Here is a 14,592-nt window from a genome sequence, read left to right as displayed (position 1 = left end):
ACGGCCTTCAATGGACATATTTCCTGATTTTTTAAAGTATGCAGTCTAGTATTAATTGAACACTCGGGTACATGCATGTAAGATGTAAGCAACAAAATCGGCCTGTTATTTCAGCTGACAGGGCCACTACGTCAAACTGTCACTACAACGTATAAGGTAATGCGAGCAGCATCAAACATTATCACTCACTGTAAGCATTACAATGAACAAAATTATCATAGAGCAGATGGTGAGTGACACCACGAGATGTATTTTTAGAATTATTTGGGGCTATCGAGGCCCTATGAGAAGGGCTCGACCAGCTGGAGCCGTCAACCACGGGGCCATAACTACATTAGAAACAGCTGCTCCTCACTCTCTCACAATGCAGTCGTTACTACCGTTATCATGTGCCTATCTTCAGAGCGAGCCATAAGGCTCGTCATAATTAAGTGAGGCCCCGTTAAAGTGATCAACAACGAACGAGTGTTGTTCCCACGCACCGCTGACAAGGTGGGAGAGTTCGAGGTATCCGGCGAATGCAGTGCAATCAAGTGGTGTCTGCTTATTGCATAGTGAAGCACAGTATCTCCATCCTGGTCCTGCCGATTGACGTCAGCACCAGCCTCGACGAGGATCTCGACAATATCCCAGTGACCAAAGAATGCTGCAAGCATTAGCGGCGTCTCTCCTTTAGAAGCATGGGCGTTCATGTCGCATTGCCTCTGAGAAAACGAAATGGGAAAACGTTTTAGGAGTACTGACGACGTCAAAGAAATGTTCAGCCACATACACGTAACTGCTTGAATTGATTTGTCGGAAGTTGGGCGCATTTTGTACAAGCATTGAGTTGCTCCACTAAATAGAAGTGGTTCCCGTGTCTTGAACCTCCTTGTTTTTGCGTGCGCACACACACACACACACACACACAAAAGAAAACTTTGAGTATGTCCAAAACAGTTTTTGTAGTTATCCCTTTCATTCTGCAGGGTAAAACCCAGCAGCTATGTGAACAGCACCTCCACCTTTTCTTATTTGTTATTTGTCATTCGGCGTCTTCAGGCGCTTACTTCGTAGGAATAACAGCTGAATCAGAGTTGGGGATGTTTTTCGCGAGAACAGCTTATCTAGGGTGGCTGCCAGTTGGGCGTGTTGGTAAAGGTTCGTGATGAAACAAGCGCAGAAATACACACACTCAGAGAGAAGTGCTTGCCTGTAACCTCTCTGAGTGTGTGCATTTCTGCGCTTGTTTCATCATGAACAGCTTATCTGACTGTGCAGGTTAACCCCTTCCTGTACCACGGGAATCTCTGCGAGCTTGGAAACGTTCACTTTTTTCTCGAAAGCTGCAGGGAACACCAGCTTATTTGAAATCGCACGTGACGTACGAGCTTGACTCATCGCACCACGCACTGCGAAGCTCTGAATGTAAGCCCAACAGTGATAAGTAAGGCAGAACGTTACCTTCGACAACAAGGTTTTCACAACCCGGATGTGTCCGTTTTTCGCCGCCAAGTGCAAAGCCATGAAGCCGTCATTTTTGGCCACATTCAGCAAGTTCAGCCGTTTCGACAGGATTCTCTCGGCAATTCTGAAGTGTAGAGGGAGTTCTTGTTAGAAATTTCGTTCGAACAAATTCAAATGGGCATGTTAAAAGCACATCGAAGCAAATATCACTTTAGTGGTCCACGCTGGTGTTAGTGCATTACTTCCTATCTCATGACTACATAAAGCAGCATTTGCTACTGACGTCACGAGGACATATTATTCGAGGGAGCAGGGGAGGCCGCTGTGTTTTTTGAAGACGATAGTCTTTCTTGGGGACCTTCGAAGCAAAAATTTTGGTCTGTCTGTCTGTCCGTCCGTCCGTCCGTCCGTCCGCCCGTCTGTCTGTCTGTCTGTCTGTCTGTCTGTCTGTCTGTCTGTCTGTCTGTCTGTTTGTCTGTACATTTGGCTGTTTGTCAACTCTTAACGGCATCGGGTACTTCAAACAGCTGACCCCATCCGCAGCGCCCACCTATGTTGCGCATGGTTGAGCGTTCATGCTTGTGCAATCGTCAATTAAAAATCAATTATTGCGCATGTTTGGGGCACCATAACAACACGTATATATTCTGTTTGTGAGCCTTTTCCTGGAAAGGCATGCATAAGTAATTGTAAGGATCGTAGCGCTTACCACGGGGCGCTGACCATGCAAAGCTTGCACGGAAACACGACTGTTTCAAATGCTTTGCTAAAACGAGACGTTGATGGCACCTACCTGTCTCTTTGCATTCTACACTTTATTACCTCTGAGATGGGCACGCACACATGTCTCGGAGCCACGCGCTTTGTTTTCTAAAAAACTGCCAGATGGCGCTTATGTCTCACGTGTGACGTAACTTGATGCGCTCGTTCACCTCCACTGCACGTTCGAGGCACTTGACGCAGCGCCTCCAGAGTACCATTAACCAATTTTCTTGTGCAGAGAATCAAATAAATGTCTTGTTCACTCTCTCCACACACACGACTATCGTCTTTTGACGACATGTGCAGATTACATGCAAATACGGGGCCGATTTTTTCCTCCTTTCTTTTTTGATCTTTTTAAAAAAACACGTTAACTCATGGGTCTCTTGACTCTCCAACTTGAGTATAATAATTTTAGAAGAAGGTTCGCGTTGGTCCTCAAAGAATGTCGGGTGCATGAAAAGCCAGGAAACGTTTTTTTTTTTTCCTCAGAGTGTGTCTGATGTCTGGCGTATACAGAAGCTGGAAAATGTTTCGGATCAAAACTTACAATCTAGGCTACGTTGGTGAAAGTTACGGGCTGCCATTACCGCTACCCAGACTCTTGAGCCGCAAATGAAGAGCTAGTAAACACGAAATGAACTTCAAAACCAATGAAGAAGAAACATATACTTGCTCGTGATTGCCCTTAAAGCAGGCATGATGCAGAGAATTGAAACCTCTTTTATTCTGGAGTGACAAGTCCATGGCGCGGAAATCAATCAGGAGGCCGGCGATTACGGTGTTGTCGAAGGTGATGGCATCGTGCAGGGCCGTGTCCCCTGCAGCGTCCTTAAGTAATAGTTGAAGATGAGATGGTGAGGCGACATCCTTACGTCAGTGTAAGTTTAAGGGCTCATTTCTCTCGTTAGATGCATTATTATTAAGTACATACACTGTTTATTAATTCTCATTATTATAGCAGTACGTTGGTCGTTGATCGAGCCCCCTGCCATACGAAAGCAGCCGTAGAAAATAGGCTGGTTACGCCATCTTCAATACAGTAGAGTCGGCCACAAAATAATATGAACCATGCGAGGGAGCACCGACATTGCCGCATGCGCCACCCAGTGGCCAGCCATCTGATGTCGAGAGCTTTACTCTGGCAGGAAGCGTTGCTCTGGCACAGCATTAGCCATAGCAATAATATCGACACCTGGCAGTTCGCCACTAGACGACGCAGACGGTAATATGGTCCCACGTTCGGGTGGTCTGCACTACTTTGCAGCCTACTTGACATATGATTGCTCGAAAACGGAACGTACGAAAAGCGACTTTCAAAAGGGCCGGTTGACCAGGCAAGACTCAATTCGAACAAAGGAACAACGTTAAAGGCATAGCGAGGGACTACGGGTCGAGCACGGCGAGATGTGGCGACGCAATGTTCTGCACTACACGAAACAGTAGCATGGTCACCCCCTTGACCCCCCTACGCACACACGCCGTCCAAAACGAATGCATGTAACCAATGCATGTAATGGGTAATCAGGCGATTAGTTCGCTAGTCGATAGAAATGATATGTGTAAGCTAGTATGCCCTTAAATGTTTATGGAGATGCATCTGTTGATGTAAATTATCTCTTTCACCCATCAGAGGCTTGAATTAACACATCGATTTGTGATTACGGCTAAATTTGGAGACTTTCGAGATAAGTAGGATGACGTTGCTCGTGAACTTTACGCACTAACGATTATCATGCTGGCTAAAACTGTGATTCAAAATACTGTACATCTAGAGCGTCCTTCTCTTCCACATTAACGTCCCCTTAGAGATATTTGCTTCTTAGTCCTTTAAGCCTTTTTTGCCGTCTTGAGGGTCAAAAGTTGCATAGTGCTCCTACTTTGTGGAGATATGTTCGAAAATGTGTGGACTATTTTTGGGCCCGAAATGTAAATTTATAAATTTACCTATAATTGCCTAAAAGAGCCATACATTCAAAAATGTTTGTAAGAAGTGTGAGAAGGATACGAGGTATATATGCGACTTTTTAGAAGAAGTTTTTCTGGACGTAATTGGGAGGTATTTACCGATAGGTATATCGATCTGCGACAAAATTCTATCCAACCGAAACAAATGTTGCTTATTCAGTTATTGTGCCTTCTTTGTGTCACTGAACAAGACAGCCAGAATGGGATTAGGATACAGCCATACTGTCAGAAAACTGGGCAAGCTCCGAAAGCAGCCTCACCGCAGTGGTCTAATGGCTAAGGTACTCGGCAGCTGACTCGTAGGTCGTGGGATCAAATCCCGGCTGCGACGGCTGCGTTTTCGACCGAGGCAAAACTGATGTGGGACCATACGCTGATTTTGATACATGCCCGTCAAAGAATCCGATTATTATTATTATTATTATTATTATTATTATTATTATTATTATTATTATTATTATTATTATTATTATTAAGATCCTAATGCAGTCCGCATGCCCTTTGGAAGCCCGGAAACAAATCGTACCTGTATGTTTACGTTAATCCTACGTGAATAGGAGAGCAAGGTCCGAACGCAGTCTGCGTGCCCTTTGGAGGCAGCAACGTGCAGAGGAGTCCGGTTCCTGTGATTCACAGCATTCAAGTCTGCTCTGGCTGTCACGAGAAGGCGCATGGCACCGGGCTCATTCCTGCATGACGGGCAGAAATGCCGTTTTCGTTAACCATTATGCGCTTCCTTTTTTCTAGATGAGATCAAAGATATACAGCCCTGTAGCGAAAGTAGAGATAACACTGATTTATCACGAAGGCTGGGCTTAGTTTTTACGTCACACTATGCGGCATATGTACAAACGAGTGAACCTTGCCACTTCCGGTTAACACGGAAAAAAATGCATATCCTAAAGGGGCGCTAAACGCAAATAACAATTTCTGTCAGAGTAAAAGTTCAATCTAGAACAACGTCTTCAACGGCAATATCAACAGCAGTGCCCTACTTACCGAGAGTTAGCTTCATGTATCACACGACGTGCTCCCCGAGTGGGACATTTCGGAAATGATCCTGAGTACGCGAGAGCGTCTGACTAAAATTGTTCACTACTAATCTAACTACGCGCAATAAAAAAAAGAACTTTCCAGAGCAGTAATATAGTGCTGCTTGTCCGTTTCTCCTTGATTTATAGAAACAATTCACTGCATATCAATGGAGGGAATGATGATGAGTGGAGCGAAGCGTCCATTCGTCGGTCCGTGCTTCTGAGCGTCCAATCATCCTTCCGTGCTCCTGTCCATCCGTCCGTTTGTCCCTACGTCCCTGCTTCCGTCCGTCCGTGCGTCCATCTATGTGTCCAACCAAGCACGATCTGGCAAGCGCACTTCTCCGCGTACGGAGACGATCCAGGTGAATGAAAGATAACCCCCGTGCAACCCCGTACAGCCCGGGCAGCAGCTAGTAGGAGAGAAGCGGCCCCTCCAATGCCATCTAGTTTAGATTCACCGAACCGTCATGTTGAATGATAAGGCACACGCTACTGGTGTGGTACGCCGGATGGAGTGACGCCGACTGACGACCGACCAGGTGATGCTATAAGGAGCTTCACCCTCTAAAAAAAAAAACCACTTGGTGTTACTATGCGGAATGGCGCGAGTACTTGAAAAGTTCAGTTTTTAACTGGTTAGGCTGGATAGGTGGTGCCATCTAGCAGGACCTCTGAACCAAGCAAGCCCAATTATGGCCTCCGAGATTGCAGAAAATTGTTCAATGGCATTTGTTGCTACTGTGGCTCCCGCTACTTTTGCTCTGCTGCTGCTGCTGCTTTTGCTGCTGCAGGTGGTGTCGATGGCTGCGTAGTGAAAGTGGGCAACGTTTGGCACTGAAACACCATTGTCTCTGAATCGCCTTTCACGCACCGGTGACTTGAAGTGGGCTAACAAGATGCAGACCTTTCAAACAAGATATTATTTTAAAATAAGCACTTCCTTAGCACAAAACTAGCACTATGAGGTTTCTGGACCGCTATTTCAACAATCAACGTCGACTTAATATTTGCCTTCTGTGTGCCTTTAAAGGGCCAGTAAACAACCCCAAGGTCCAAAAATTGGTCGTTTAGGGCACGAAACCCCACATATCGATCAATCATCAAAATTGTTACAGAAAGCATTTCGTGCACTTCTGCCTTGTGAACACGCTGCCGGAAGAATTTTGCGGATACGTGCTATATAAGGGTAGTGCAAGGGTTAGAACATCGGTTTCTGTTGGTTTCAGGTTCTAGCATGGCCTCGCCACCTTTCTCCCTCACATACAGGGGCAGGCGTAGCCCATTGTCATGACTGGAATAGCCCAATTGAAGAGCTGCGTGCTACACCACGCGATTGGTGATTTTGCGTCACTGCGCCTGAAAGAAGGATGGGTCAGGCGAGATAAGGAGGACAAGGCGCTGCGCGGCGTGCAGCATTGTAATATTCAGAAAACCTGGTCACCGCGGTCTACACTATGAATGGCTGAGCTTCTGTGAAGCCCGTTGACTGGCCCTTTAAGAACATATGACCATTGTTCTTTGCAACAAGGTAATAGTAACTGCGCATGTTACGTGCCTATTACCGTCTCTTTCTCGCAGTGTTGGTGCATGATTGCACACTTTATACGCATATCAATCAATATTTGGAGGTTTTCTTAAGCACGAGACTAGTTTGATTTTTACTTGTAAAGTATTGCTTTAAATTTTCAAAGTCACTTCAATGAAATAGGTATAAGGACACAGCTGAGCGCGAGCACTGATAGGTGATTTAGATGAGGGGAACCTTTATCCTCGCGGCTTTGCAGTGCTGTGGAACTAAAGTTCACAAAACACGCTGTCTGAAGCTGTACATCCCGTTACCACTGCTTAACTGCTGCACATGCTCACAGAATTCATGACATCGTAGACACCTGGTCCTGAAACCTCACGTACAGGTAGCTGACTATATCTGAATTTGCTTATGTTTTGATTTATTGATGTTTTGATTCATTCGCATGTGACCTTCAAGTCATTGAATTTACTTTACCTAATTCACTAGAGTGAAACTTGCTATTTTTTTTATAATAGGACCTTTTGGAGCGCTGCTCGCAAAATATTACAGGCTTCCTACTCACCCAACCGCGCAGTAGTGCAGAGGTGTGTTGCCATCTATATCTTTCACGTTAACGTCATTTCCTGCATCGATCAATGTCTTTGCCATGTCTTCGTTTCCGTGATAGCACACTGTGTGCAAGGGCGACTCCTGGAGGCTACGTCTTCGAGCCCTCTGTAAAGAGTGAGTTGGTCAAAAATTACCACTTCCTGCAGCTTTTGTATCGGTTAGTAGATCTGTAAGCATTGGTTAATTTTCAGTAACTGTGTTCGATCATCGTGAAAGAAAAAAGTGCTAGCTGACAGCTGTTTTTGCTAGATGTAAAGGATCTCAACAAAGCTGCACGTGCTGACGTCTTTTTGGCGTTGTCCATAACTCCACAAAGGCGGGCCATTGACTCATCCAACGCTGTAAGTTAACTGTGTGGATACAAAAGGCATGCCTTTCCATGTTTTGTACTCCAGCATAAATGAGGCATAACTGTCATCACATACGTTTTTGAGTAACCCTCGTCACAGAGATTAAACTTTTTTATCGCTATGAAGACATTTTTATATCTAATGAAGCATACCATATCATCCTCCTTAAGATTATTGGGTACATTTTTAGCTGGAGGCAAATGTACTTAGTACGTAGCCAATGTATTCGTTGTGGCATGCAACTTCGATGGCGTGCAAACCGAGATTGCTGCTAACAAAGTGTGTTCGCACCACTCAGCAATTACATAAATCTTAAGGTTTAAGCTCACAGTTGCCTTTGCAAGCTTCCTTTTTGAATTGCACAGTTACCGAAAAGATGTTGCGCAAAGTGATGATGTGTGTGCCACCTCATGGCATATTGCTTCAGATGAAGTAATCGCTAAATACTTTTATTTCGCTATTGATTAAATAAGGGAGCATTTTATATTGTGATTAAACACAGTCGGATATATTTCTCGGGTTATATTGAAGATAATTGTTTTGGTCAGCTTAAAATTTCATGTCTCCTAGGGCATAACATAAGTTATTCCAGATAAGTTATTTTAATTAAATAGCTTGTGTGTCAGAATAGCTCGCTTATATGAGCGAGGCTTTTTTTTAATAGAACAGAAACGAACCTGTACAACCTCACCGAAGTGTTCGAGCGCTTGTCTCAAGTCTTCAAGGTTACCGACCAGATCAACCATATTGTCTGCAGCAGTCTGAGAACTGGAGCTGTCTGTAAAGTGAAAGAAGTGTCTTGGCGTGTTTCACATATCATGCTCGGTACATTTTCATGCAAAATTAGCCAGTTCGCATAGTAATTATTGCGTTCGTTAGGTCAAAATACCAACCAAAGTGCTGTCCTTCCTGAGCACCATAAAAGCAACCGAACACTAGAACTTCTTTTTGTTTCACGTATTTGAGAAAGTGTGGGAAAACATGTTAAACACCTCGGAATCAATGCTGGAAAAAGAATGCATGCGCCTTTCATGATAGTTGTATTCTTCAGTTTGTGTATTGGCTTTCTCTTACTATTGCGTGATCGTGAATTCTTGTCTGGCAGGCTATGAAGCCCTTCTCTGGAAGTTTCCGTGCAGCTATTCAGCGGGTGGGTGGGTAGCTGTGAGACTTCACTGAAGTACGTCAAGACGCAAGTTAGCACGCCGCGAGTGGCTCCCACATCACGACATCCAGGGCAAGCCTGTCGGGCGCTCTGCCATGTGTGGGTGCACGGAGTGGGCAGGGGGTGGATACGGGAGGACTGGATCCCCCTCCAAACTTTCACCGGCCCCCCTTCCCTTCCCCCAAGAGGCAACATAGTCATAGCATAATGGCTAATGTAGCGTCATCATTATCGCCATTCGTCATCATATCACTTCTTAGTCACCGCGCCGCGCCTCTCGCACGCTCATGTATAGCGTCAGCTACGCGAGCACCGAACGGGTTGGGTTCACGTGCCTGGTGTGTCGGACGCTGGTAGCCGCCGCCACTCCGCTTCAGTCTTGGAATAAAGAGGTGAGATCGGCACGGCCCTGTCGACCGCCTTCACGTGTCTCACGTCTCTCTATCTACTCTTGTCGCTACACTGGTGACCTGAAGGACACGCCCGTCAACGAGCCACCCTTTCCGCCACTGTGTCTGCCAGTGCCACCATTCCACCCGACCTTACCTCAGGCATGGCTCATGCGGCTCGACGCCGTTCTCGCTGTGAATGGTGTCGTGGACCAGGCACTTATGCACGCCATCTTGTTCGACGCGCTGCAGGTTTAGTTTCGCCATCTTGCTGCCAAATCCACCACAAGGCCACAGCCATATGACGCCCTCTGCACTGCGGTGCTCACCTGCTGCGGCCTCACGTGCCACCCGCTTCCAGGGTGCTACGACGTCGTGGTTGCCACTGCGTTGCAGCGCGCGCTACCAATCAGCCCACATCCCTCTATTAAAGACCACCACACTACCCCGGCTACAACTCCTCGATCCTACCTCAGATCTGGTCGCAAGAACATGGAATCCTGTACCTGACCATGACGACGAGTTAGAGGACCCTACGACTAAACTCCCCTCCAAGAGGCCCGTTCTCTCGGAGCCCAAGTACGAAGATCTGTCGCACGTGCCTGGTACCTGCACATCCTTCGCGACATAGATGGCATGTGACACCTCAGTGCTGCAAGACTCCACAACAGCTACTGTTGTGGAGTCTGGAAGCAGACTGCAGCACGCCAATGCTGACGTCGGCAGCCACCCAAGACTTCGGCGCCAAGCACCGAGAAAAGCACGTCCGCCGTAAACGAGAGTCCATCACCAGCTTATTTATTTACAGATATATAGATATGGTACATAACACTGCCCCTTTAGGTGCCACATGACATCGAAACAAAAAACTGAAACAGGAACCAAAACTAAACAAAACAGCACGACACAACAGCTACCTTGCCACACGCCTTGGAGTCTGGGCCCGACATACTGTTATGCCTGCGAGTCCGCAGCGAACGTCCATGCCTCGGAAAAAAGAAGTCTGTGTCAAGGCCAGCACGCGAGCCCGCCTGACGTGATGAACAACTCAACGGCGTCATCACGCGACGGCGCCTTTCTTGCGCGCACGTGCAGTGTGTCACCTCAGCCCGTGAGCCCGTCGAGTAAACAACTGGCGCCTTCCTGTCTCACAATCCTCCAATGGAACTGCCGGGGATTTCGGGCTCGCACTAAGCGGACTGCTCTCCGGCTCCACTTAGCAACCTATCCCCAATTACCCGCGGTAGTGGCCCTACAGGAACCGGGCGAACACGCTGCCCTTACAAACTATACCGTGTATTAAAGGGACGCGCAAACGGCACTTTGCGTGCATCGAGATTACACCGTCAGTTTGATGGATCTCGAATACAACCCGGCTTACTCGTATGCTATGGTGACTCTCCTCCCTCTTAGGAAGCAGGACCCATCCATACACATTCTTAACATCTACAGTTCACCCAAACTGCCCAACATAACATACGCCGACATCTTTAGCAAAGCTCACACGGTGGCAGGCAAAGAACCACTAGTCATAGTAGGCGATTTCAATGCCCCCAGCCCTCAATGGGGTTATCGTCGGGAGGAGCGACGTGGTCGGAAATTGGCGGAACTTATTTCCACCATGAGCCTAACCATCCTGATGGACCCCACACACCCAACCCGCATTGGAAACTCTGTTACCCGAGACACATGTCCCGATCTCACACTCACCAAAAACATCAAACACGCAGATTGGCTCAATACCGAGGAAACCCTCGGTAGTGACCACTGCAATGTCATTACCACAATCCGGACACACCCCCTTACTCGTCCCCACCACCAAGCGAAACTTCCAGACTGGACCAAATTTCGCTTGGTATACTCCAATCAGACCCCCATAGCTCACCAAGGATACTACACTTGGTCCCAACATCTCGTAAACTCACTCCACAAAATCGAGCAGACGATTCAACTTTCAGAGGCCACGCCGGTGGTGGACAACCACTTCCTGCATCTCTGGGAGGCTCGGCACAGCCTAGTGCGCCGATGGCGCCGACAGAAACACAACCGACAGCTCAAAATCCGCATAGCGGCTCTCACCCTAGAGGCCGACGAGTACGTGGCCCAGCTCGCCGACTCAAACTGAATAGAGCACTGCAACACTGCCGCCACACAGATGTCAAGCCGCAACACCTGGCGTCTCTTTAGGGCTCTCATCGACCCTAGCCAAACACGCACAGAAACACAGAAACACCTTCAGCGCGCGCTTCACGCCTATGCGGGTAACGCGAAAAATTGGCACAGGCTCTCAGAGACAAATATCTCTGTAGCCAACAGGACCCCATCGAACCGGCATATTCATATGCAGGCACGGAAAACGCCGAGTTGGATCGTTGCTTTCAGCTCCACCATCTGAAGGCGGCCCTGTCCAAAATGAAACGAGGCACAGCGCCAGGTCGGGATTGAGTGACGGTTCGGCTCCTAGCCAACCTCCCTGACTCGGCGTACATTCACCTCCTAGACTACTTCAATCAGATCTGGGAGGGGCGCGAACCCCTACCGCTCGATTGGAAAACGGCCTTAGTAACTTTCATCCCTAAAACAGGCAAATCTGTAAACATCGACAATCTCAGACCAATTTCCCTAACCTCATGCGTAGGGAAACTTATGGAAGCCATAGTCCGGGACAGGCTCTCTGAATACTTAGAGGCCCGACACATTTTTGCAGACACTATGTACGGCTTCCGCCCACATCGCTCTGCTCAGGACATCCTCCTGCAACTCCATCGTGACGTTGTCGAACCGGTCGAACATTCCAGTGACGACAAGGTAGTCCTCGCCTTAGATCTCAAGGGAGCTTTCGATAATGTTACCCATGACATCATCCTTACCAACCTATCACAAACTGTGGGCATAATGCTTTTAGGTACGTCTGCCAATTCTTCATAGAACGGCAGACATACCTGCGTATTCAAGACAAGGAGCATGTACCGTACCCCCTCGGTACGCGCGGAACACCACAGGGAGCAGTCCTCTCTCCTCTTCTGTTCAATCTTGCCATGGCTCACCTTCCCTCATTGCTAAACGATGTCCCAGGCGTGCAGCACGCTCTGTACGCCGACGACATCACGCTATGGGCAACTCGGGGTTCCCTTGGTAGCATCGAGACATGCCTGCAACATGCCGCGTCGATAGTTGACAGCTACGCCCGCGGCTGCGGTCTCGAATGCTCACCCACCAAATCGGAATACGTGCATCTTCACCCCAAATTGAACGACACGACACAAATTGAACTCACCTTTTGTTACAGGGCCATTCCGGAACGCGACGAAATCAGAGTCCTGGGACTCTTCATACACAAACACCACAAAATTGACACCACTCTGCGCAAACTACGCACTGTGGGGGATCAGGTGGGCCGCATGATCCGCCGGGTTTCGAACAGGCGAGGAGGTCTCAAGAGCCGTGCTGCTCTGCGCCTCGCCAACGCTTTCGTGACCAGCCGGATCCTTTATTCGACACCTTACCTGCGTCTGCGTAAATGCGATGAGAACACACTAGACTGTATACTCCGCAAAATTTACAAACGTGCCCTAGACCTCTCCATCTCAACGTCGAACCAACGTCTCGCAGACCTGGGCATGACAAACACGTACGGGGAACTTAAAGAGGCTCATCTCAATAACCAGTACCTGCGCCTTAGTAGGTCTCAGGATGGGAACAACCTCCTACACCGCCTCCACATTTCCAACACCCACAAGGTGGAAGAGCGTACCGCGATCCCCGAGGATTGGCGTGGTGCACTGATCATTCCGCCTCTGCCCCAAAGCATGACAAATGGGACTCACGATGGGCAGCGTACAGCGCGGGCTACAGCCCTACAGCAACGGTATGGCTCACGCCCGGGAGTCTTCTACACGGACGCATCCGGCCCCCACCACGGCGGGTGGTACACGGCCGCTGTGGTTCACCAAAACGTACCTATTAGAGGGCTCACCTTTCGAGCACCGGACATCACACACGCGGAGGAGGTCACCATAGCCCTCGCCGCAGCGGACCCCGCATCTCGGATAATTATTACCGATTCGCGGAGGGCGTGCCAAAATCTCACACGGGGTTGCATCAATGATCGCGCCGCCTAAATCCTTAAGCGATGCTATTATCTAGATCGCCCAAATCCACGCACCGTCATCTGGACTCCTGCTCATACGGGGCTAGTTGGAAACGAGGCTGCAGATGCCTCGGCCCGCGCGCTTAATTACCGGGACCCGCCTCGCCCTCCATCGCCTGATGTTCCAGAACCCAATCCGGCTACCTCTTTTAGAGAAATCACCGCTATGTACAAATCGAACAGGCTCCGCTTCCCACCCCCAGCATCGGGCCTGCCCAAGAAGGACGAGCGCTGGCTCCTCCGTCTCTATACCAATACAGTATTGTGCCCGGCGATACTCAAACATTTCAATCCGGCATTCTCTGGGGAATGCCCGCACTGTGACCATCCGTTCGCGGATACTCTCCATATGGTGTGGGCATGCCCCTCAAAACCGGCGGTCCCGCCACTTCCTTTCCCTTCCCTCTCTACCCGAGAGAGCTGGGAGGCTGCCCTGCTCGGTTGCTCGACCCTAGAGGACCAGCGTGCCCTAGTGGCCCGAGCGCGTGCTGCAGCAGAAGCCACAGGGGTCCCGGACTAGGGACTCCTCCTAGATTCTGTAAGGGGCCGGCCCTTAAAGCCGTCCCCAACTCTCTCCTGTCAACTGAGTGAATAAAGTTTACTACCTACCTACCTTCCTGTCTGGCGGGTCCGACGCAATGCCTTGCGACGTAACTCGTCCTTGGGTGCAGCCACCTGCAGCGCAGTCTCTCCAGATTCGATGAGAAAGAATGACGCGGCCCGGCGGCAAACCCATTGGAGGAGTCTGACCTTATGACCAGCGGCGCTTCTAGTTGGACATTTTGTTATTCAAAGAATCCACCCGGTGCATATAAAAGAAGCCCTGCGGCGCGTCGCGAGCAGCAGTCCTATGCGAGAGCAAACAGTATGTCAGAGCAGTCCTATGTGAGAGCAGACATGTGTGTCGCAGTTGAGCTGTGTGTCAGAGTTGAGCTAAGTGTTAGCAGACCCATTTGAGAGTAGAGCTATGTGTTAGAGAGAAGAGCTCGGCTCTTCGCGTCTCTGTCGGCCCCAGTGCCGAATTTGTAACGCCTCTGTATATATGCTGTACATAAACCTTGTTTAACTCACATTCGTCTCGTCCGCTCGTCTATCAGCTCAGCGCAGAAGCAGTCGCGAGCTGAGAAACCTACGCTACCAAACGGCTGGTGACCTTCCCTGCGGAGTTCGAAGCAGTGGCGCCTT

The 14,592-nt window shown here is 48.8% G+C and overlaps 1 protein-coding gene across 4 annotated transcripts in view; it reads right to left on the bottom strand.

Annotated features, from left to right (window-relative positions):
- The window catches only part of LOC119161288 (E3 ubiquitin-protein ligase MIB2), a 102,142-nt gene that overhangs the window by 8,120 nt on the left and 79,430 nt on the right, over nucleotides 1-14,592 (bottom strand). For 2 of the 4 annotated variants that reach the window (XM_075889699.1, XM_075889702.1), the window contains 6 exons: nucleotides 8,381-8,481; nucleotides 7,307-7,458; nucleotides 4,703-4,865; nucleotides 2,885-3,039; nucleotides 1,444-1,570; nucleotides 483-704 (listed from right to left, as the gene is read on the bottom strand). In XM_075889699.1, coding sequence (XP_075745814.1) covers nucleotides 483-704; nucleotides 1,444-1,570; nucleotides 2,885-3,039; nucleotides 4,703-4,865; nucleotides 7,307-7,458; nucleotides 8,381-8,481 — 920 coding nt within the window. The remainder of the gene's footprint in view (nucleotides 1-482; nucleotides 705-1,443; nucleotides 1,571-2,884; nucleotides 3,040-4,702; nucleotides 4,866-7,306; nucleotides 7,459-8,380; nucleotides 8,482-14,592) is intronic. The other 2 variants (XM_075889700.1, XM_075889701.1) reach the window with 2 other exon arrangements.

The sequence above is a fragment of the Rhipicephalus microplus genome, chromosome 3 (assembly GCF_043290135.1).
Source record: "Rhipicephalus microplus isolate Deutch F79 chromosome 3, USDA_Rmic, whole genome shotgun sequence".
NCBI lineage: Eukaryota > Metazoa > Arthropoda > Arachnida > Ixodida > Ixodidae > Rhipicephalus > Rhipicephalus microplus.
This window is presented reverse-complemented; position numbering and strand designations above follow the sequence as displayed.